The sequence below is a fragment of the Pyxicephalus adspersus genome, chromosome 5 (assembly GCF_032062135.1).
Source record: "Pyxicephalus adspersus chromosome 5, UCB_Pads_2.0, whole genome shotgun sequence".
Lineage (NCBI taxonomy): Eukaryota > Metazoa > Chordata > Amphibia > Anura > Pyxicephalidae > Pyxicephalus > Pyxicephalus adspersus.
The window spans coordinates 92364498-92388470 of record NC_092862.1 but is presented as its reverse complement, the minus strand read 5'-3'; the positions used below and the strand labels follow the sequence as shown (position 1 = coordinate 92388470).

General features: G+C 38.1%; 1 protein-coding gene across 1 annotated transcript in view; it reads right to left on the bottom strand.

Annotated features, from left to right (window-relative positions):
- The window catches only part of MLH1 (mutL homolog 1), a 21461-nt gene extending 8320 nt beyond the window's left edge, over positions 1-13141 (bottom strand). Inside the window, exons 1-12 of the mRNA XM_072412130.1 lie at positions 12586-13141; positions 12005-12095; positions 11010-11108; positions 7745-7818; positions 6873-6945; positions 6210-6301; positions 5986-6028; positions 5763-5851; positions 5054-5166; positions 3936-4029; positions 2225-2378; positions 1292-1662 (exon numbers count right to left, since the gene is read on the bottom strand). Coding sequence (XP_072268231.1) covers positions 1292-1662; positions 2225-2378; positions 3936-4029; positions 5054-5166; positions 5763-5851; positions 5986-6028; positions 6210-6301; positions 6873-6945; positions 7745-7818; positions 11010-11108; positions 12005-12095; positions 12586-12701 — 1409 coding nt within the window. The 5' untranslated portion in view covers positions 12702-13141. The remainder of the gene's footprint in view (positions 1-1291; positions 1663-2224; positions 2379-3935; positions 4030-5053; positions 5167-5762; positions 5852-5985; positions 6029-6209; positions 6302-6872; positions 6946-7744; positions 7819-11009; positions 11109-12004; positions 12096-12585) is intronic.
- Positions 13142-23973: the final 10832 nt, after the last annotated feature.

The window sequence follows — 23973 nt, the reverse complement described above, 5'->3', positions numbered from 1 at the left end:
CACTAGCAGGAGCCTTGGACCACCAAAACTTTCTTGCGGACCACGGTTGGCGACCACTGTTTCTATACAATACTGACTGTTTTATCTTCTTGTTTCTGTATTGTCTTTGGACATAAAAAAGCCTATATATCGTAGACAAGTGTTTCTCAACCTGGGCTCCTCCTGGGGTTGCTAGTTGTTCCTTGAGCAATGAGACATGGCCTCTCAGGTCAGTTTAATAGATACCAATGATCTCTTTGGCTATGTAATGATCTGTAAGGGCGGCATTCTTTCCACTGGCTAATAATGTATGAGGCATTCTTCCCATTGACCACCACACTAATGTGAGCTGTGGATATAGAAATTATAGCAGGGGTTTTCTGAAGACCTGAGAGTTGTTTTATGGGGTTTCCCCATGTTAAAAAGGTCAAGAAACACTGTCATAGACTTCCACTCCTCTGTCAGTTCACTATTAGTTTCTAATAGGATCTGAAGTACCATCCATCCTCTTGACAGTCTCAAAGGCTATTTCTTTCTGACCAGTTTTGGGCAAGCTCAGCAACACCAAAGTTAGGAAACAAGCCAATACAACTTCCAAAGACTCAGAATGAACTTTGCTGTTAATACAGGGACTCCAGGGACATGCTGTGTATTTCTCTACTATGCTCTGTAAAGGGTCCACTTAGATTGTATACGTAATATGGAATGCTATAGTTATAGTTTAGAGGGGAGCGGTGTTCTCCCTAGCTTACATAGTGCAGCATCACCATCCCTGTGCAAGGATTAGTTTGTGTAAGGTGTAATATAGAGAGTGTCTCCTTTCTTCACCCTGCATGAATGCTTTTTCTCACTACAGATACTCTTCTTTCCTCCTTTACCTCCCAACTGCTCAGTTAGTCTTTTGACCTTCTCCTTTCTTCCTTACCTGGTTCCTTACCCTCATTCACTATCCTTAACCCCCCACCACTTTTTTTTTATCTTTCATCCTAATTATATGAAAATTGTAATATAGGTTTTCAAAGGGAAGAAAAGATACTTCAAAATTAAAATCAAGTGAACAGGCTGCTGTCCAAACAGGAATGTGTATTTAGAGATAAAGTCCTGTTGGAAGAATCAGTCCCACATCTTTACTTTGCACATTTGCTTAAAGAATGGTTTTCTTTTATCATAGTACATGTTGTTTGGACCATGCCATCCCCTGCCACACTAGGCTTCTTTCTAATACTTGCATAGAGATAAAATTCAAGAAGAGGCCTTGATGAAGCTAAAATGCAAACAAAAAAAAAATTTGTTAAACAAGATGCAGAATTACCTTGGTGGTTCGCATGCTGAAGATGTACTAGCTACAGCATTATTTTTAGTTGTCTCCCTTTCGTTTGTAATATCAGCATCAGTACAAGCATCAAGCATTTCAAAATCATTAGGCTCTTCCATTGTGGCATCCTGTAACCCTTCTGTGGCATCTTTCTGATCTTCAACAAGTTTAGGTACACTGCTTTCTACAATGGGAATCTGTGGTCTGACTAAGGGCTGAAGAAAAGCATCCAATTTCTGCTCTCTGGCATCAGTGCGAACCATTTGGTGAGCATAAATCTTGTCTCCAGGCTTCTGAGATGTCGACGATGAGCAGGATGAAGGCTTCACCACCTCACTCGCACAAATTGACGCTCCTGGCAATAGCGTCTATATCAAAAATAAGCAGGACAATAAATACAGGATATAAACATTTGCACAAATCTATTTTTCCCCAGCACAAGCTAAAAGTGGAACACCAGTAGGTATAATATGAAATTATGCCTATTAATGATGATTCCTGCTATCACAGCAACAGTAAACTATACCTTACAATGCATTTATTTTAAAGCCGGTTTAAATACTACACAATATTTTAACAATATAATGTTCAAACACCTAGAAATGCCTACTCTAGTGAAAACGGACAGACTAAGGCTACACTATGCCAAAAGGATAATGGTCAATAAGCCAAAAACAGAAATTTTAAGTTGCGCTTTTAACACTTGCTTTTGGTTTGGAGGACACAGATGATTTTTGCTACAGTATTTATTGCCCAGAAAAAAGCGCCTACATTTCCTTACAGGGCTAATATTATGGCCTCTGTACACTGTATAGCTTTTCTCCATAAAAATGAAGAAGAAAGAAAAAGCAGCTTGCTATAAGACAAGAGCAAAAAGGAACCATCCAAAAGCATGCATGGGATGAAAAAGCAAAAACATTAATGCGTCACCTGTGTAAAATACATCCTCGAAGAATTGGATCCCAGCAATTTACTCTCTATGTGTTGCTGAACCTTTTCAATAATGCTTTCTTCGTGTAGAAAATGAACTTCATGTTTAGTTGGATGAACATTAACATCAACATTCTGAGGTGCTATATCCAAACTAGAAAAGTTATCAAAAAAAAAGTTATCAAACACAGAAAGCATTGCCACCTTTACAAGAATGAAACCTAAGCAACGTTGAAGAAATACAGCTGTATATCTGCCCCAACTCTCTGAAATGGTCTTCCTCATCCTATTCTGCTTGCTCCCAATTTCTGCTTATTTAAAAATGCACCAACCCCCCCCCCCCCCCCAAAAAAAAAGAAGAAAACCGTCAATTCTTTCTTACCCTACAACATTGTTGTTTGTAAGCCCCACCTATAACAAAATATAAATTGTAAATTTTTGTTTATATATTTAAGTTGTCTGTGACCAGAATTCCTATATCACCATGCTGTTTGTGTGGAAATGGCGTGGGTTTTTGATTCTAGGGGCTCTATTTAAAAATTTTTACGTCAATTTAACTGAATTTCGCTGACCGATATTTGAATCTCTCTACACTTTCAGTTTCAGTGAACACCTAGTGGCAAACTACCAAAGTGCACAAATGTCACAATAGAAAATGCAAGATTTGTGAATATTATAAATGAATTTAGATCCAATTAGCAGGGGAATCATTAATAGTTAGAGCCCCAGGTCTTGAGGGTGGCCTCATACAACTTTCAATATCTTCTTTTCAATAACACTGTGTAGTCCAGGACGGCTACAGCAAGTGTTCTAATATAAAAGGTAGTGTTAGAAAAATCATTATTTCAATAAAGTTTTCTCTTTCAAGTGATTAGATATTGAATTTGAACCAGGCTTGGAGGCCGTTTGATTTATGGATTAGAAGGGATTAATTAAAAAAAAAAAAAGACATAAAATCCCATCAAGTTCAACCGCTAGGGAGATAAACATATCCCTGATAAAATCCTATACACTTAGTTGATCCAGAAAAAGGCAAAAAACACTTATAAACCTTGGTTCAATTTGCTCCAACAAGTAAAAGAAATTCCTTCATTCAGATGTTCCCTGGATCAACAGTCTCATTTATCTTTACTTTAAAGATTTAATACAGAGTTATATTCTGTGTTTCTAGAAAAGCATCCAGCTTTTTCCTAAATCTAAATAACCTGCTGAACCGACTTCCTGAGGGAGCCTATGCCACATTATCAGAGACTTTAGAGTGAAGAATCCCTTCCTTATGCAGAGATTTAAGAGAGTTGTGTGGCCAGTACAACATATCTAAAGCTTTCTATATACTCACCTTAGCCTTTCTTGCAATTGTTTATGGTTAGGTTGATTAGTTATAATATTTTTGGCTTAGTGCAAGAAAATAGGGCACATTAATCCTAGTGAATAAATAGATTTATGTGCGAGTTTTGTCTTTAGTGAATATTTTTGCAAGCTCTGATTTTCAGCTGTGTATTTAGATGCTATCCCAGAGTTGTATTTTAATAATTTTTATTTACTGTACCACAGAGAGCCCTTTACTGGTAAACAGACAGCAAGTTCAAACAATCTCTTTTACAGACATACTAAAATGGTTTTCTTCACTTTTCTTTGGCCAAAGAATGTTACAACATACAATACAACATTACAAAATAGGCGAGCATTTTATTACACCTACATTTCTTACCTCAAATACAAGAATGGATGGGTGTTCTTTGGCAAGTACGCTGAATAAACAGTTTCTATGGCTTTCTTTAAAGCAGTGGATTCTACAAGCCTTGCTACAATAAATATAAAATTATAAATAAACAACAAAAGAAATGAAGCTTGATTAACAATACTGCATTTTAACTCAAAAAAATTACACAAATTAATTTAATTAAATGTAATATTTTGATATGATAAATGTATATATACACACACACACACAAATAGCTCTACTACATACATTTCACCACAAGAGACACTACAAAGCTTACTATGGAAACAAGGTCATATAAACCTTGGGAAGTCTGTGTGAGTTTAAATTACATTGCTGCAGAGTAGTTCATATTTCCTTTTCTTGATCTCCAAAATAGTAGACCCTTAAACATCACCTGCACTCATAGTGCAATTTACCAGGTACAGTGCATAATAAAAGGGCCAGGGACCCAAATAGTAAAAATCTAATCTGAAACCCCCTAACTCTTGGCAGTACTACTCCCGGTAGCTCAAGAAGGGACACACTTTCTTTTATAAGATAAATTAGTAGTGGTGGGCAATGTTGGTTACATTAAACTTATTTTCTGAATGTGCGGTTTTGAAGTGAATGTGAATAAAAAATAAATATATTACATTAACATGTATGTAATAAATAAGGACATATGGGATTGGAAGTACAAATGAGTTGCTGAACATTTTTTTTTTTTTTACTGAAACCAGACACTGCTTGAACTGAAAAAGTCAATAAATTTTGCACAACTCAACATATAATGTGACCTTCAGGCTTTTGAAGTTATTGTCACCAAAATAACAGAATTTATTCTAAACAATATTGTCGCAGGAATGTTGCGGTGGGAGTGACCAGATACGTAGTTATGGCTGTTATGCCCAACAGATGGGTCACAAGAAAGCAGCTGGTAATATACAAAATATATTCTCATACTAACAATTGCAAGTTTTTTTTACATGATAATGTAACAAGGAGGATTGGTCATGTTACGATTTTGATTTGTGATCTTGCTGCTGAAACTGTTGCTAGTAGTAGTCCCACAAATACTTCCACCTTGTTAAAAATATATAAAAAAAAAGGAAATATATACTTGCCATTAATGAAAAGCAGAATAATGCATTTCTTCATTGAATAGTTGGCATTTGTTACATAACCTTTAATTTTAAAAGCCAGTTTTGCATCTTCACATCCCACTTCAATTAGCTCCCTTTAAGTAAAAGAAAACACCATAATTAAAATGTAGCCACTTAATTGTAACACTGGCACCAAAAAATAACCAATTCCTGTCCAAGATGGTACAGAATAAATCTATATATACACACACATACAGGTAGTCCCTGACATACAGATAACTCCTAGATAGGAACAGGGCTTTCCTGCTTGTTTGTGTGCAGGACAGAGGCTTGATGGGAGGAAGGGGGCGGTTTGCATGACTTGATGAAGTCTTTTGCTGTTCTGCAACATTTTGTAACTCTTTAATGACCAAGACAAAACCTGCAGTCGTTTCATTTTGTATATCAAAGCACAGCTTGCTCCAGAAGTAAAATGAATGTCTAGGCTTCATAAAGAGTTTTCTTTTTTTTTTTGCTTTGTTTGTAATTAACTCACAGTGAAGATTTTATACAGTAACTCATATCTCCTATGTAACCTGGGGACTACATACACATACAAAATACAAATATAATATAATATAAAGAACTTTATATTTTTTGTATCATGAAATAAATAGTTCAAGGTGAACTGTTAAATCATTTTGGAGATACCTAAAAAAAAAAAAATGCCTACAAAACAAGAAAACTGTACCTGCTTACACTATTCCCAAATATAGTCCTGATGTTGTCCACTGTGGTTGCGTTTGATAAAGTTCGCACATCTGCCATGGTCTCACCTTGCTGTGCGAATAAAAAAAAAAAAAAAAACTGTATTAAAAAGAACACATAAAAACAAGCATATTGAAAGATAACACTAGAACACAAAACTTTCATTTCAAATTTATTTTGTGCAGTTGAAGCATATATTTACCAACCTTCTTAACAGAGAAGCTAATGCCAGAGTTGTGGATAGCGTACCTTAAGAAAGAAAGAAAGAAATATTCAACAAAGTAAACAAACAAGTAAAACATGAAAACATAACAGTATACTCAATAACTATTTATAAGATAACAGTAAAAAGATTATCATAAGAAAGGACAGGAATATTACAAATGAAAGGCCATGTTTAAAAAACCATGACAATTTATTATCATGTTACCTGCTAACAACTTCTACTATTCTTGCATGCTCTTCACTTGGGCTCTTCAGTGCCTTCCGCCTAGTAGAGACGTTATAAAACAAATCTTCAACCTGAAAATATATACAGTTTCATTGTTTACAATTGCACTCATCATCAGTGTACAGCTAACCAAATAGACAGCTGGTAATTAAAGCATAATTAAACTTAAGCTTTCTGGTCCTTTGCCTGAAATCTAAAAAACAAATGCAGCCAACCACATGTAAGAATTTTTAGTATGTACAGACCACAAATCCTTATTGTGGCAGAAATGCAATGACATTGCCCATACTGAAAAATTGAAAACATAAATAATTTTTATGCTTTTAATGCTTGAAAGCATAAATAATTTTATCAATCTTCTGTAAGCTACCAATCTCATGGGAGATGTCTAGCCTGGGTGACAACCATGGCTCCCTATGTATATTGAAAGGAGGAGTAGATGTAGCTACCAAGAGACAGAACGTGTCCCTGTATTACTACCACTTGAAACACTGTAAAAGAAAAAACAAAAACAAAAAACTACCAGTTGAAGATAAAGTAAAAAGCAATATCAGATGAAAAGACGATTAGGTCAAAAAAACAAAAATGACAATTGCAGCCACTAAAATAGTTTGTTGCAATAAATCATATATTACTGCATACCGTTATCTGAGTTCCTTGATTGCCAGCACAAGGTTTTGGTGGAGCTTTTAGCTTTCCATCCGCATAGCTTGCTCTACAATATACAACAACCACAAGATGTAGTAAGAAAACAATAGTGATCAAAGTAATTTAAACAATACACAGTCTGGTTTTCACATTGGGTAATTTTTTTCATAATAATTATTTACCTTTTATTTTAAGGCAATCAAAAAACAAAGCAGAATAACCAGATCTTTTATGGATTTGCTTAACTAACAACTTTCAAAAAATTAAAATGATGAATATTCGAATGGTTCTGTGGGAGGGAAGGAAGGAAGGTGCAAAGCTTAACATCATGCAAAGAAAAAAAAAGGGATATATATAAATATGCAAGTTACTTCCGCTAATGAAAAATGTTGACTGCCAGGCTGTCATATTGTTCCAATAGTATCAACAGTTCAGATCAGTAACCTAGAACAGGCATACCGAATATATAGTTTGGCTTCATGATTCGGCTGGCTATGTAGTTTGCATACTTAGAAGGTTGTCAACCTATGTAATTGTACTTACTATGAGTTCCCACATATTAGTGTGTTATCATGTGTTGTGGAAGAGCGTTGGGACACAAAATGTGTAGAATGCATTACTGCAGGGGTACACAACAGGTGGATCGGGATCTACCAGTAGATCACAAAGGCAACGCGGGTAGATCACAGAGCCCTGCCTTTCAAAATAAATTCTACCGCGTACAGGAGTTATTTGGTCCAAGTTTTTATTGTTGGTAGATCATTTTAACTTGGTCATTTTAAAAGTAGCTTAAAAGCCAAAAAAGTGTGGGCACCCCTGCTTTACTGCAACACAATGATGTCTTTGATGGGGTGATAATTTCTTACCTGTAAGCACATTTTCCATCTGCTGTCTTTGTTGTGATGGTTACATGAGCCACATGACTTATACTTGCTAACGCCTGTTGAAAAAAGTAGCAAATTAAGTAAAAACAGGACATTATGGATGGGAATAACTTTAGTTTATCAATGCCCATCACAGGAATACCTTCCTAAACATTTCTGCATAGAACATCAAAGCTCAATCTGACTGATACATTTCTGCAGTTGTGGCATGTTTTGTGGTATACCAAACCGTACTCTATTAAAGCAGTTCAACAAAGCAAATTTAGTGAAAGTATTTTAAGTAGCATTTAAAATCCAGATGGTTGCAGAAGAAAGCCCAAAAGGGTAAAGAAATGTAATGCCTTATCTGCAATCCTGGGTATGTTAATCTTTGTATAAGCGCTTCAACTACCTAACCAATTTTTATTATTGTTAGGAACTTTGTTGGAGGGATCTTTGTAAAGTTTCAAAAACTTGAAATCCTAGATATGCGTTTTATAATGCTTTTGTAAAATGGAAGCATTAGTGTTTTTCACTAATTAGAGGTAAATCATGCTTTGGGATAAGCCTCGTGCCTTGAGAACTGAAGCTTAGGTACTCAAGAGGTCCTGGGAATAGTGATCTAACATGAAGTGAAAAAAAAAAAAATATATACCAAGTGAAGAGAAAGCTTCTGCAGGGGATGTAGAACCACCTTGCAATGGATATTCATGTTGTGGAAGTCAGAAAATTATTTAGCCTATTATGTGAAGGAAGTATAAACTTTTAAAATGTTCTACTAAACAAAGTTAGGTAATCTTCAATTGAGTGGATATATAGTAGAGCTTCTTGAAGATCACTATACACTATAATACAAAAATTTTTAAAAGCATGTGCTCTAGTCAAAAAAGGCATGTACGAACAATCAAAATTCAAAAGATGGAAAGGAACAGAATTTGGAACTGTCATGGAGATCTTGCGACTACAGTATCCAAGGACTAACTACTACCTGGCTTTACCTGTAACTAAAATGTTAATAAAAATCATTGAACTGTACTCAAGTTATCCCATTTACTAAATTCTAATATAATATGCATCATTTTAATAAGAGTAAGAATATTCAATACAGAATAACTAATAAGTTCACTGACTAGCCCAGAGGGCTGACCTGGGCAATTAAACCCTGCTTTATTAAGATCTTGTTTGCCTCCGTAAGTGTGCATAAGCCATTGGATCATCTGTTGAATACCCAGGACAGAGATAATCCTCAGCGTAAGTAATCATATGCCTCATGAATGGGTAAATGAAACAAGAAAATGGGTAAGGGTTTTTTATATCAACATACTTGGGGGAAAAAAAAAAAGATGCTATATATTTGGTTCCACTTTATGAACTTGATCAGACTTGTGGTTGGTCTAGCCCAAGGCTGCCCAACCTACAGCAAACCACATCTGGCCATCTGCTCATTCCCTCTCTGCTCAATGTCTTGCGAGGGAAGGGGTGCACGCATCTCCTATGTTTTTCTATGAGATTGTGCTACCAGGAGAGGGAGCTTCCTGAGCATGCTCAGTGTTAACTCCCTGAGAGTGGGTGTGTACTAAAGGCCCGGCAATCAGCTGTGGATGCTCCCCACCCACCTTGTACAGTGAGATAATCCCAGCAGCAGCATGAGAGCCTGTACCATGCTGCTGTCATTATCCCCATGATATCCATGATACCCTCTCCACCTTCATATCTCCTACACTGAATGTCATAGTGATATTGATATTGATATTTTCAGGGTACACAGGGGAGCTTTAACTAAACCTAGTTTCAGCCCCCAAAACATAACAAGTTGCCAGATACAGGGTCACAAGCATAAAATCCTCATGGTGAGCAGGGATATTTTCACATTGGGGGGGGGGTGGTATTTCAAGGCCTTGGTCCCCAAATTGGCCTTGGAGCCATTTCCATGGCAATGAGCTTTAGGGTACTGTCAATTCGGTAACCCCTTCCTCATGCCATAGAACCCTGCCTAGGGGAAGACGCTAAGTGGCACTCACTACCACCTGGAGTGAAATCTGCAGATGCTGCAGTGTGACGGACTGAGCGGCTGGTAGGGTGTGTGTTACACATAGCTGGCCACTTACCTTCTGTGACCCTCAATTTCTCTGGAATGGAGGAATGTTGGCAACAGGACATGTGGGAGCCAGTAGGTAATGCCTTTTGTCCCCCCCCCCCTCCCCCCAATAAAAATCTTATACCCATCATATCATGCTACCTTGTCACACATACCTATCCCCTTACTCTCTATGAAACCCAATTTCTCTGTAAGAAAAGGGAAATGTATTTGCCTGGACTCTTGTGGCTAACTCCCCCTAAAATTTTATCACTACCGCGCCATCACAAGATATGAAAAACTTTACCTGTCATACTGTGCTACCCTGTCACGCATATCTGGCCACTTACCTTCTGTGAACCCTAATTTCTTAAGGGGAGGTGTAGGGACCTAACGATGTAGTAGTAAGAACATGTACCCCTTGGCTATTTGTCAAGTTAATTCCATTTTGGGGTACAAAGAAGGTTGGTGGGCCCATATAACTGACAGGATGCATTGCATGGTGTAGTTTCTGCTCTTAGATACAGGAATGGTGAGCAGGGATCAATATATGACCAGCTAGCACTGTATGATAGCTTTAGTTTTGTATCTTTTCATTATTAAAATGATGAATTAATAAAGTTAGCATCAAATGGTGAGTGCAGAAATTCTTGATTTGTCATTTTCTTTATTTGGTGCATGTACCTTACGGTAACTAGAAACATTTCAATTTAATTTATTTTGAATTAAAACTATTCTAGTTTTAAACATACATCTTTAATGTTTGTTTGCATTGTAGCCCCTAGATAATAAAAAGGTTGGCCACCACTGTCCTACACCGATTGTCATAAAAATGTGAAATTTTCAGGGTACACAGGGGAACCTCGAGAGCGGATACTAAACCAAATTTCAATAAAATTCTAATAACAATCAGGAATCTTTTTACATTAAGGGGGCTAGTTCAAGACCATGGTCCCCAAATTAAGTTTGCATGTTAAGGACCCCCAGGGGCCACTTTGATAGCAAGAGTACTATCAATTCCCTCTGTGCTGTAGTGCCCCAAATATATACTTGCTCCTTCACAAAACTTCAAGGCTGCGTTCAGACTGGTGGTGAGGTTGCAGAGTTTTCCCACCAAACATAAGTGAAGGTGAGGCTGAAGTTGTGATTTCAGAAAATCTAGATTATGTATGAACGTGTAGTAAAACTCACTTCACCACGAAAGCCATAGGTGGCAATACTTGACAAGTCTTCAAATGACTGCAGTTTGCTTGTAGTAAATCTCTCACAAACTATCTCCATGTCTTCTTTCTGCAAGAATAAATATTTTGATACTAAAAGATTTTTAATTTAGAGATAAAAACAAATCAAAGCCATTTGCAATTTTGTTTTGCAAAAAAGAAAAAATTTAAATGTAAAAATATGTGACATTGGCTCATAAAATGACACCCTTCACATTTACATACACACATATTTATATATATATATATATATATATATATATATATATATATATATATATATACACACACACACACACACACACACACACAATTTGATACACAAGAAAAGTGATCTGGATGCAGAATTTTGTTAACAGAACCTATTTTTAAGTGTGGTATAATTGATAAACGGCTAAGTTTATAAATAAATCATGCTAAAAGTAAATCTTTTTGCATCAATCATATTTGGTAAGGCTCTGCTTGCAGTGACATTACAAAAAAAGACATTTAGACAACAATAATATAGCTACATTATATGCTCATTCTCTGTTCCTCTCCAACTCTTCTTCGTTAATTTATTGTTGTATGTTGTACAATAACTCTTGCACACCTATTTTGTACTAAACTAATAAAACTGAACTAGAGAGAAACATCTATAGGCATATAAATAATTACCATAGTGAGTGAATTCAAAGTGCTTTATTCACAACTGAGAAGTTAGAATGTACTTAAATTCTATGTAAATGATTATGACCTGCATATGTGTTATAAATAAATTGGTGTTATTGTGCGTTTGTGATTGAAACAAGAGACAAAGCAAGTAAAGGATGTATGCTATGATCACTGGCATGTCAGCAATATGAATGGATATTTCATCTGGTTTAAGGTAGATATGTCAGTGTGATTCTAAGGAAGGGTGATTGTTCCACATGGTATGAAAATGATTTTACCATCATTTGTTATTTAACAAACCAGAAAGCTTACCCTAATTCCACAACCATTGTCCTGAATTTGAATTAACTTCAGTCCACCTTCTTTAACTGTCACTTGTATGCTGCTTGATTTAGCATCCAAGCTGTAACATAAATGAGACACATATCTCAGTTATTTTCACATCTTCATAAATAATCTATCACTTTTTTCTGTACATCTGCTTATTTAAAAAAAATAACAATTGAAATGTTGTCAATCCTAGGGTACTCTTACAACAGAGTAAGCACAGAGGCTGTTATGTCCAATCACAAAAGATGTAACTAACTTTTGTTGTTTTAAAAGTAATGCATAATAAATAATTTGAAAAGGTAATAAATGCCAACAAGTATTGATGACCTCTATCAGATATGACAGTACTATCCTTGACAATGTCTTCTACCTATGGATGGAGATATGTTAGCTCAAGCATTATTCATGGCTATCATCTACGCCCTGGACTAAGGAACTGTAAAGACAATTTAGGCACAAGTGGCCAGAAGGAAGGAATCCCCTTGGGATGATGTCACATGTACCAGCCCTATAGTAAACAAATAGGAGCGGCATTCAATCATCTGACAACAGGCATGGCTTACCAGTTCTCGATCATCTCTTTGATAGCATTAGCGGGTCTCTGGATGACTTCCCCGGCTGCGATTCTATTGACCACCGTTTCATCCAGCCTGCGGATCACCCCAGCAGTGAGCGGCATGGCTGCAAGTAGAAGCTGCACGGTGGAATGTTTACAATGTGAAGGGCCCTCTAGAGGAAGTACGGGTCACTGTCAGACAAAACTCGCCCTGAATTCAGTGCATGTCTATGTGCTGTGCAATGTAACATGAAACAGAAATTGGCGCGTTACACCTACAGTTACATACAGCTAACTTCCGAAATGACAGACCGAGAACCAATCAGCGGCCTCTGTGCTATTTCCAGCAGCCGCACATAGAGCAGGCTACAATAGAGTGTCGCGGTGTCGGCCATTTTGTCGAAGACCAAAATATATAATTGGACATATTGTACCAAAACTACACATACTTTAATTTAAAATAAAATTCAAATTATTATATCAAAGATGAATTTAGGAACATAGTTTAGAATTTTTTGGGTTTGTTTTAATTCTGCCAATATCGTTTAATGCAACTGGTATATAAAGTGAGGTCAATATGCAATGGACATACTTCAATGCATAAAAGAATAGGCCCTTCTCGTTTTATTAAATATACTTAAAAAATACCAGAACATTTGTATCTCAGTTTGTGGTGTACTATAATGCAGTGCATGTATATCTTCACACACATGCTATAAAAAAAATGAATAAACTCAAAGCAGAATTACAATCTGCCATAATATACTATAACATTCCTTAAATGCCACATACAAAGCTGGACTGACCATGATGAGAATTAAAGGATCTATCTCAGGTAGCAAATAAAGGGGATAGCACAAGCATTTTAAAAAAAGTGCCATATCATGTCACCGTGTTATGACACCACTGCAAGTTGGCAAGGTAAACTTTGGGTTTAGTTGCAAGGCCTGACTATTTGGTAATGGGTGGCTTATTGTTTACATAGCCATCCCAAGGGATATCCTGGCCAGGTCACTGTAATAACATCACAGTCCTCCTTGGTGGTGATATTTGCAGGTGATCAGTGGCAGATGGGGATAACTGAAGGAGGGCAGAGATGAGCAGTAGTGTGGGTAGGAGGGAAGTGGTGGTTAGGTTGTATGCTCCAATATAGGATCAGTGGAAAAGAAGCATAAGAATAAACAGTGAATCTTTGATAATTTTAATGAAGGTTCTAAATGTCAGTCCCTAGTTCATTTTCCAAATACACACACACATATGTGGCAAAAAAAATATTCAGATTTTAGAATTATTTGTTTTGAGCTGTAGGTGTGTGACAATAATTTATGCATATTTTGTGGTTGCAAGGACTGCTGAACTTGTGCTCTGTAGGCTCTAATTTTATCTACTTGTGCCCCTTTGAGCCTTTTGCACTTTCAGTGCAAGCAAGTGTGAAATGGCAGTTACACTTAAAAATATTCTAGCACAACAGCTATACAACGGCACTGATTTCTTGTATTATTATTATACAAATAAAGTCACCCATAACAAACATGTAAAATTCATAAATGACTACAATAACCCAAAAATAGAATATCATCCTAAACAGATTACATTTACCGTGAAAGGGAATATGACATGATAGTATATATAGCCCACTTTGCAGGGTTTTTATCCTTGCACAGAAGGTGACTATAGCCTTGTAAGTGCAGTATGATAAACTGCATGCAAAAACGTGCGATGTGTAAACAATCAACTCCTTGTGCAAACGAAAACAGCAGACTGTACACTGTGAATCCTTTGTGATCAGCTTGGTACCAGTTTAAAGCTTGACCTGGATTCATGGTGTGCAAGCTGTTGTTTTCATTTGTACCCAGTGGGGAACTGACGGGACCCATGCTGAAGCATACATCCGTTGCTGGTTTCAAAATTACTGTCTACTTCAGTTGAATGGGTTCAACTGTTTTGTCACATCATCAACTACTTACAACTACTTACAATATTGCCATTAACTAGTTAAATAAATTATTAGTCTATACCATTAGTAATAAATATTAAAGAACCTAACTAGCTGTACAAATAAGGGCCTGTATTGATAGGTTTTGGACTATAGCATCAGTTTAAATTACATTTTTGATGTTTTTAGGATGACAGGTGCATTTGACCTATTTTTGATCCCCTTTTTATCATGACAATACACAGCAATTGGCAGGAGGAACCACAGCAAACAGTAGCGGACATATTAAAAGACATAATTCTCCTCCTTTTAGTGCTTATATATACCAACTATTCATAAAGAAGTGCCCATCAGATACTAAATTATGTTTTTGGTTATCTGTAAGGATGCCATTCTTCCCACTGGCCAGCAATATAGGAGGCATTCTTCCTACTGACCACTACAACTAATAATTATAGTAGGAGTTCCCAAAGACCTGAAAGTTATTTCAAAGAGTTCCCTCATGTTAAAAAGGTTTAGAAACGCTCCCAAAGAAACATGTTGAAAAAATAATCTAAAAACTATGAACAAAGTTTGTGTTGCTGCCAAAACTTGGCCAAAACTATATACAGTATGCATTTGCTGTGAAAAAAAAAATGCTTTCCTATTAAACTATGTACTAAAGTTACACCAGGGAAAACTGATGTTAGGAGGTGACTTTAACATAGTAGAAGTTTCAGAGATGAACTCCCCTTAAAAACAGTACAGACTTTCCCGACCTTTTAAATATAGAAAACACTTGAAATAACTTTCAGGAAGCTCACTATAATTCCTATATCCACAGCTCACAGTAGATTTGCATGGTATTTAGCAGGAATAATGCATCTACATTGCTGGCCAGTGGGAAGAATGTCACCCTTACAGAAAGGGTCACAGGCATCAGTTAATCTGACCTGAGAGGCACAAATTGCTCATTAATCTCCTAACAACATCTGAAAAAAACTGCAATATAGGAAACCCATACACTTCCTAACTGATTATTACATAAACATGACCTCTTATAGCATGGAGTTGTAATCTTTATACTGAAAGGGACTACACCTCCTTCACTATGTCAATTCTACATTCTAAGGAGAGACAGAAACTGCAATCGAGTCACAATGATTGTACAACCAGTTTTTGCTTTTGATCAAAGGTCCCATAACTCTCATAGTTACAGGTTGGACTATCTTCCGGGCAATTATACCGACAACATTCCCAAACTCTGATATATCATATTTCTAATAATCATTGATATTTAATTGTATCAGGAAAAATAATTGTATTTCTATAATGACTGTACTGTATTTTCTCTGGTGTATAGTTAGTTTAAAAGGAATTGTACTTTGATTTCTCTAAATCAGTTTCTTTAAGTCTACAGTGTAGCCCTCTACAATTATATGTATGTCAGGATTTTTATTTTTTTTATTTTTTATTTTGCTGCTCCTCTTCTGTATATATATTTTTAATCAGAACCATTTCAGAATTATAAAAGCTTAAACCGGACCAATCATCAACACTTTTACTTTAGAATAAAGGGTGAACCGCTTTTATGGAAGGTAAAAATTATCTTAATTTTTTTTGGCTTAAAACTTTTTTGAAAAAAAGGGGTAAAACCTCTTCCCTTCTGTCTTTACCACAATAGCCTCCTGAATAGCCTCTTGAGATACTTATGCAGAGGCGGTAAAGACAAAATGGGAGCTCACTTACATCATGCATCTTAGGAGGCTTCTTCTGAGGCTTTTTCCTACATTGGAAAAAAAATGCAGTTTTCCCACAGTGAGATTGGCACTCTTTTTTTCCCCGTTTACAACAGGTTACGTCACCCGATATCACATGTCGAGATGACATAGCCAGAAGAAAAAAAGAAGACAGACAAAGATGGCAGCGTCCAATGCGTCCTTGGGACGAAGAAGGATTACTGGACTTTGCGGGACCTAATCCAGAGAAGCTCCGCAGAGATCGAGGGGATCTATGGACATAAAGGTGAGGAAGCCAGGACAAAATAAAACCTAGTAAAATCAGATTGGGATCAAGTGCTTTTCACCAATATTGGTAGGTATTATTATTTTTTTTTTTATGCATAAATCTTTATCTTTGAGCAAAGAGAAGGCAATGTATGGAGGTGATCTTTGCATTGGGTTGTCTTTGGATATGGACTCATGAGTAGTGTTTAGGGGTAACCTAAAGCAAAACTGGCACCATTATTATTATTAAACAGTAGTTATATAGCGCTAACCTATTACGCAGCGCTGTACATTAAATAGGGCTTGCAAATGACAGTGACACAGGAGGAGCTTACAACCTAAGAAGCAGCAGCACATAAATCACATAGTTGTTACAAAGCAAACACATACCTAGTTCCAAGTCATGTCACCAACTGTCCCTCAGGCTTACAATCTAATGTCCCTACCATAGCCATATGTCGTAACCATACCATACCCATACATACCATACTCTTTTTACACATGTAAATAAAATTATTTATTCTGTAGAAAATCTTTACTCTCCCTAACTCATCTTCTTACCAACTTACTTTCTCTATAACCCCAATAGCCTTAAATAACCGCTACTACCTCATGTCTCTCTGCTATGTTAAATAATCATAATTCGATGAACTCAATACTTAACCTCACTCATCAATCAGGTTACTGGATCACAATGCCTACAAACTACTGACTACTGAAATCCGGTCTGTGGAGTCCAGCACACAGAGGCACCAATTTATAAAGTGTATCTCTTTATTTAGAAGCCGAAACGATGTGCTTGGAATGAAAATTCAACCAGTCATTATATGCGAAAATATTGAAATACGAGTAAGCTGCAGAGGGTTAATGCTTTAAAAAAAAACATCATATAATAAGCACCATTTTAAAATACAACCATATTGTTAAAGCTCCCTGAAGGTGTGCCTATTAACGCCAGCCTCGTACTGTGATAATACCGCGCACAAGCACGTGACAGGATTAAAACAAACACATTCTCCTTGTGGAGCCAGAGGACGTTATATGATTGGCTGTCCGGGTAATGGCCCCGCCCTCTCCCCGGGACTTGCAGCTTGTACGGAGTTCTTGCATCCTTGAAGCGGCTTTTTATGTGCTGCAGGGTTTTTATTGAGCACAGAGGTGGAAACATTTTCTCAGGTAATGGGGGAAATAAGAAGCAGGTGACAGGATATGTTAGTTGTTTGTATTTTAGATAAGGAATTACACTCGGCAGCTAACTTATGGTGAAATGTAGAGGAGCACATGGCGTGGAAATATTTTATTAGTAAATCTTGTGCATGCGCAGACATTTGTATTGTGCACTCAACAAGTGGTAATCAACAAAGAATAGTGTATTGTTAAAGTATCAAGTATTGTTAAATTTGATCCATTAAAGTGTTTGTTAGCTTTATTTAAAACGTAGTTTGGATAAATTTGCAAAGAAATGAAATGAATGTTCATGCTGAGGAGATTTGCTCTATTAGTCCCCATATCTCTAAGCTTTGGAATTTGGGGAATGGAAGACACCGTCATATGAGAATAGTGTAAATATTTAGTGTGGCCTTTAAAAGTGATTGCCAACCTTTTCGGACCCATGGAGCACTAAATTTACTGGCTCCGGACCGCACATGTCATGATGCCCACTCTCCCATCACAGATCTGAGCCTGCCATGGAAGTTGTGCCCACTTCCCTGAGCCTGTGATCAGTACCGCAGACATGGTCAGCCGCCCTGTCCCGTGTGCCCCCCCCTGTGGGGGTCCTTCCCCTGGCCCTGCAGGTGCACCAGCCAGAGCCACAGACCACCAAAGTTGGCCTCTAAAAGATCACAGGAAGGGTCTGAACCTACATAATGTACAGGCCGCACTTTCAGAATGCATAAATACATGCTAAATACTTAATTACTGTACTGTTATTGAAAGTCTCACTCATATATCTAAAAATGATATTCAGTATATGTATGTTTACACACACACCACACTACACCTTAGGCTTAGTCTACACTGACTGTTTCCCCAGCCTTTAAACTGAGGTGTTTTTGAAGCCCTTGTTTGAAATCCTTATGCATTACAATGGGTTAATCTACATCAGGACGTTTCCTTGAGGCACGTTTATGACAGTTATCTTAAACATTGCTTGCAACGTTTAAAAAATTAAAACGCTGTGTTAATGCTGGAAAACGGCCAAAAACCGGGGTAAATGCTTTCAATGATTTCAATAGGACATGCATTTTTAATATGCAAATTAGTTTAAAACGGTAAAACGGCGATTAAAAACGTGGGAAAACGCGGCATAGGCGTTTTCAAGCATTTTGAATGCAGGCTTTAAAACACCAATAAAAACGCAAATAAACGCAATAGGAACGTTTACATGCATTTTTAAAATACCATGTAGCCCCAGCCTTAAAGCTCAATTCTAGCCTTTCCTCATTTTTCCTCCTTTATTACTCCTGTTCTATCTTCATTCCCCATCTGTGCTGTTTCTTTCTGATAGCTCCTACAAAATGTTAATTATTACATCAGGGCATATGCCATCCCTTTATACTGAGTTGCAGGGTTGTAAGTATTTCTGATTTCTGATGCCAAATATTATTTTAGTCACGTTCTGCAAAATTAGCATTTCATTAAAAAAAATCATAATATATTTTTAGTATGCACAGAGTAACTTTAAAGTGTATGTCAAAGCAGTGCTGCCAAAAGTAAAACTAATGTACAGTTCAGAGTACAGGGATCAGAAGGGTATAACATACACACTTAAAGCAGATCTAAACCCAAAGTAAAAAAAACAACAACACACCTTTAATCCCGCAAATCTGTATATCCATCGGGAGGTTTCTTTGTTTGGGTCCTGCGGCGTCCCCTATCTGTCTTCACCCTGATGCAAAGGAAGTACCGGGCGCCGATATTTTTTTTTTCCTTCAGGTTCTTCTTCCTGTGTCACCCGATCTCACACTGTACATGCGTGATATCGGCAATTTTTTCTTCCATTGATGAAAGACAGCCAAGAGCCTCTGGGGATGCATTATGTAGGTATCCCGTGAGGCTATGCGTTCCTATTCTGTCTTGATCGTCACTGCCTTTAAAAAAAAAATAAACAACATTTTTACTTTAAATAAAAGGGTTGTCTACCCTTTTATGTAAAGTAAAAATTTTGAGTTTAGGTCTGCTTTCAAGATTTGTCTAAGGTACAGAATGCAGGAGTCAGGTATGTGTAAGTTCAGAGTGCAGGGGTGAGGAGGGTTATGCAACATACATTGTGCAAGTGTCAAAAATGTAGTGAACATTATCTCCTAAAAATGATTCCACAAACTCAATCCATAGCACAGCAATATCCACTGGGAGACATTTTAACTCACGCAAATAATAAGTCTTAAACAAGAATTAAGACTAAACAGGTAGTCTCTTGTTTTCAGCAGCGAGTATCTGAATCATTTCGGCTGCCAAGGTAAAACAGCTTTGTGGGCTGGGTTGCATGTTGGACAGCCCAGATCTGCAGCCAGATAATCCTTTTAAAAGAAAGAACCTAACAGAATAGTTTGCTAGAGTAAACTTTCCCTTTAAGGGATCATCTGTCCTTGTCTGTTCTTAGTCACTATTCTGTGGAATCCAGGGTTCCTTGAACTGTAACTGATTGACCTCCCATTTGTTGATGCCGGCATAGTTCTGGGGCCAAAGCCTCTTGGTAAATGTAGCCAAATTGACTTTAATGATGTTTGTAGTTTTCTATTAGGGTGGTATTCCACTGTGGGGTGAGTATTCTTTCCACTTACCACATAGTTTTTTTCTGAATGACCCCCAACAATTTAGCAGAGGTTCCCAAGACTTTGATGACACGGATGACGGTGGGGCTGCTCGTACCCATTTGTCATTCATTCAGAGGATTAGAGCTGCCGATGACAGGTGAGTGGGGGAGCACCAGTGCTCAGCATTAATGAAAGTGGGACACTGTCAGCCCTGCCCCCATCTACCTGTTACTTGGTGCCTAATAGTAACCAGTAGTCACTCAGAAGCATTGAATGGCACTTTTTTTAACTGCTAAGGTGAATCAAGCCTAACTTGTTACACTACTGTGATTACATTATTAAACGGGATTATACTACTAACAAAACATGGAATACTAGGAAGTTGGATCAAAACACAAGGGGACTGGACAATTGAGCCATAATACAAAATTGTTGGAAACACTGGACACATTTACCTCCCTAGTGGTAATCCTGAGTGTGGCTTGGGGTGAATTACCTATACCAAAAGCTGTAACCCCAAGCTCGGGGTGGAATTGCCAGGAATTTTTAAGTCTTACCTGGTCCCCACTTTTCCGCAGCATCCTTCTGCGATGCCTGCCGGCATTGCCTGGGTAAAGAGGTGGTGGCCTGCATCTGCGCCCCCGGCGTGTTTGGGATGTGAGGTCAGGGGAAGCAGATACGGGCCAGGCAGCAAGAGCTTGTGGCTGGAGGGTGGGACCGTGTGGTTGGGAGGCGGGAAATATAAAATAGGTATTTTTAAATGTTTTAAAAAAAAAAAAATTATACTACCGTTTTGACATTTAAAAATACTTTTTTTTCAGACCACCAGGGAGGTTAGGGGGGTAGGCATTAGAAAGTTGGGATAAAGCATATGAGGAAGGTAGAAAATTGACTCAATAAGATGGTTACTGGAAACCTATGGCATAAGCAACTGAAAGCACTAAATTTGTTGTGTTTTCCCTGATTTATTTTTTGACCGCCTGCCGTCAGATTCTTCCTCCCAGCTGAAAAAAAATTCTCAGGAGAACACTGTATTGCTAATGCTCACTAAAGCCCCTATTGATTCCCTATGGGGACAGCCACGGGAAAAAGCTTCATGTAGCATTCCAAGCAGCAGCATTTTCCTGGCGTGAGTAAGCAACCTCACTGTCAGTGCGAATTTGACCCAAGAGCGCTCCTGTCTTGTGGGGTCAAGCGAGGCCACAGAGAACCTTAGATGGAGTTGTTTAGCATTAATGTCTCTCACAGGGATACTTTGGGGTGCCACAGCCAAGTTCAGCCCATAGGCTTAAACTTCCTGCAGTTGAGTAGGAGTTGTGTCTGAAAGTTTTTATCCACACTATCAATTGTGCAAGGATTTGTAAAGACCTGTACATTAGGACACAATAGGAATGTTAAATCTCCCCAAGGCTATATTCAGACTGGCAGTACAGTGCAGGTATACCCACCCCTGAACCACTTTTACGGCTATCCATAGAAAATAAATGGGGGTGACAGTCACCTCAGTACTGCACATTGCCATGGAAAAATGTTTAAACACTGTTACTTTAATGCGAACCTATCGACACAATTTTTACTTTATATAAAAGGGCAGATAGATAACCCTCCTAAATTAGGGGGGCTCCTCTCCTTCTGTCTTTACTGCTGTGGCGGTAAAGACTGAATGGGAAGCCCAGAGTCTCCTGGCATACATTCATGGGATTTCCAGTAATGAAAGAAAATGCCAATCTCGGAGACAGTTGAGTGGCTGGAAAGGTGCCATCTACTGGGAGCCACACGGGGATGTCTTCCTGCCACCAGCCTGAGCATAGGCTAACAATACTGCAAGAATCAACAGACAATTTTATCCTTTCCTAATAAATAAAAAAAAATGAATAAAAGGTTTGGGTAAAATAACATACAACTAACCATGTTTGTGAAAAATTTAGTTTAAAAAGAAATGATGACCTCTACCTATACCCAACTCTACTCACATAACTTTCCACCTTTATTCAAGGAACTGCAATCTCTTTTAGGACAATAAGGCAACCACCAGCTGTCTCTTCTGGGGCGTATTGCATCATTGAAAATGATGCTCCTTTCTAAACTACTTTACCTGTTTGAGACTCTACCGGTCCGAGTCCCCCCCAAGCACTGAAAAATATCCAAGCAGCTTTTTTGAACTTTATTTGGGCGCACAAATGGCATGGACTAGCTAAGACGGTAGTATGTACCCCCAGAATAATGGGGGGCCTAGGGGCCCCAGATTTTCTACAAAAACTATTTGGCGGCTCATCTACAATATCTGCCACTGGATCTTACCTTACTCTCACACGGTGTGTAGAGAAATTGAGGAGGCTTGGATAGCTCCCATACACCCTAATGTTATGCTTTGGGGCTCCTCCCTTCTCCTAACAGATAAAGATTGCTTGCCCCTTTGGTGTTCACAAGAACTGTCCGGCGGAGTTGCAGACATAAATACAGCCTTCTATCGGAACCCTGAAGCCTGACATCTGTAAATCACATCCCACAGATTCCTGATAGTTTGCAGGGGGTGATGTCTGGTCTCTGGAGGGATAGGGGTTTATTCCAAATTAGATATCCGCTACATCTAGTGGAGAAGCGATTGCTTACCTTTCAAGAACTATGCGAGAAGGTTGAGCTCCCATGCACATCTTTCTATGCTTATCTGCAAATTAGACATTATATCCGGTCCTTTCAGCCCTCAGCCAGGTTTCTGACTATGACTCCTTTTGAGAGGTTGTGTGCAGAGGGCCCGTATACCAAAGGAGTTGTCTCTTCTATATACAGTTTATTACATAACTCTTTGTGAGACTCCTCTGGCAAGTTTTCATATATGTGTAAGTGGGAGGAAGTTCTGAACTGAAAGTTGGACTCAGATGCATGGTTGGAAAAATGGGAAGCAGCGAACAAAAGCTCTATATGTACGCTGTGTAAAGAAAACTTGTACAAACTAATTCTTCGGTGGTATCACACCCCAGAGGTGTTGCACAGGCTGTGTTCCCTGGGACTGACCCCACTTGCTGGTGATGTGGAGTCTCCCGGGGCTCCCTGGAACACATATTTTGGTTTTGTCCCATTATTCAGGAGTATTGGTCTCGAGTGAACAGGTTGCTGTGTGATGTACTCCAACAACAGATTCCTTTGGACCCTCTCACCCACCTACTGGGTCAACCCCTCACATTCCTGCTGAAATACGCCCGTATGTTAGCTGCTCATATTTTGGTAGCGGCACGCACTCTGATTCCCTCCAACTGGAACTCTATTAGGCCCCCCCTCTACTACTGCTCTGTATACACATATTCAGGAGATACGTCTTATGGAATATCTCACGGCTCTTATCATGGATACTGTGGTTAAATTTGAGGCAACATGGGAAGTCTGGGACCATTACTATGCCCGGCTGCCGGTATGACCTCCTATTTCTTTGGTGCTTTATTTTCCTTATGACTAAATGCCATGTGTCGCCCTATGTCTTGGCCACACTTTCCCCCTCCACCTATCCCTGCCCTTTTTCCCACCCTCCTCTCCATTTTGTTGTTGGTTGGCCTGGGTTATTGGCTACTGTTATGTTGTATAATATATACTTGATGAGTGCGATGACTATATGTTCTATCCTACTTTTTTGTAGAATCTATTTGAGCATATCACTCACGGTGATGTAAATACCTGACTGAAGAGTTATGGTTATTGTCTTATTACCATTTTGCACTCAA